Genomic DNA, 206 nt, shown 5'->3' with positions numbered 1-206 from the left:
GAGGCGGAGCGGCTCTGCAAGTCCTTCCTGGGCGAGCACAAGCCGCCCAAGCTGCCCGAGAACTTCGCCTTCGACGTGGTGCACGAGTGCGCCTGGGGCTCGCGGGGCAGCTTCATCCCGGCCCGCTACAACAGCTCCCGCGCCAAGTGCATCAAGTGCAGCTACTGCAGCATGTACTTCTCCCCCAACAAGTTCATCTTCCACTC

General features: G+C 63.6%; 1 protein-coding gene across 1 annotated transcript in view; it reads left to right on the top strand.

Moving 5' to 3' along the window:
• The window catches only part of LOC104512817 (SKI family transcriptional corepressor 1-like), a gene marked incomplete at its 3' end in the record, with an annotated part of 542 nt that extends 341 nt beyond the window's left edge, over positions 1–201 (top strand). Inside the window, exon 2 of the mRNA XM_010155942.1 lies at positions 4–201. Coding sequence (XP_010154244.1) covers positions 4–201 — 198 coding nt within the window. The remainder of the gene's footprint in view (positions 1–3) is intronic.
• Positions 202–206: the final 5 nt, after the last annotated feature.

Source organism: Eurypyga helias, unplaced genomic scaffold, assembly GCF_000690775.1.
Source record: "Eurypyga helias isolate BGI_N326 unplaced genomic scaffold, ASM69077v1 scaffold42027, whole genome shotgun sequence".
Lineage (NCBI taxonomy): Eukaryota > Metazoa > Chordata > Aves > Eurypygiformes > Eurypygidae > Eurypyga > Eurypyga helias.
Note: the sequence above shows the minus strand (reverse complement) of the source record. Positions and strands in the feature narration are given on the sequence as shown.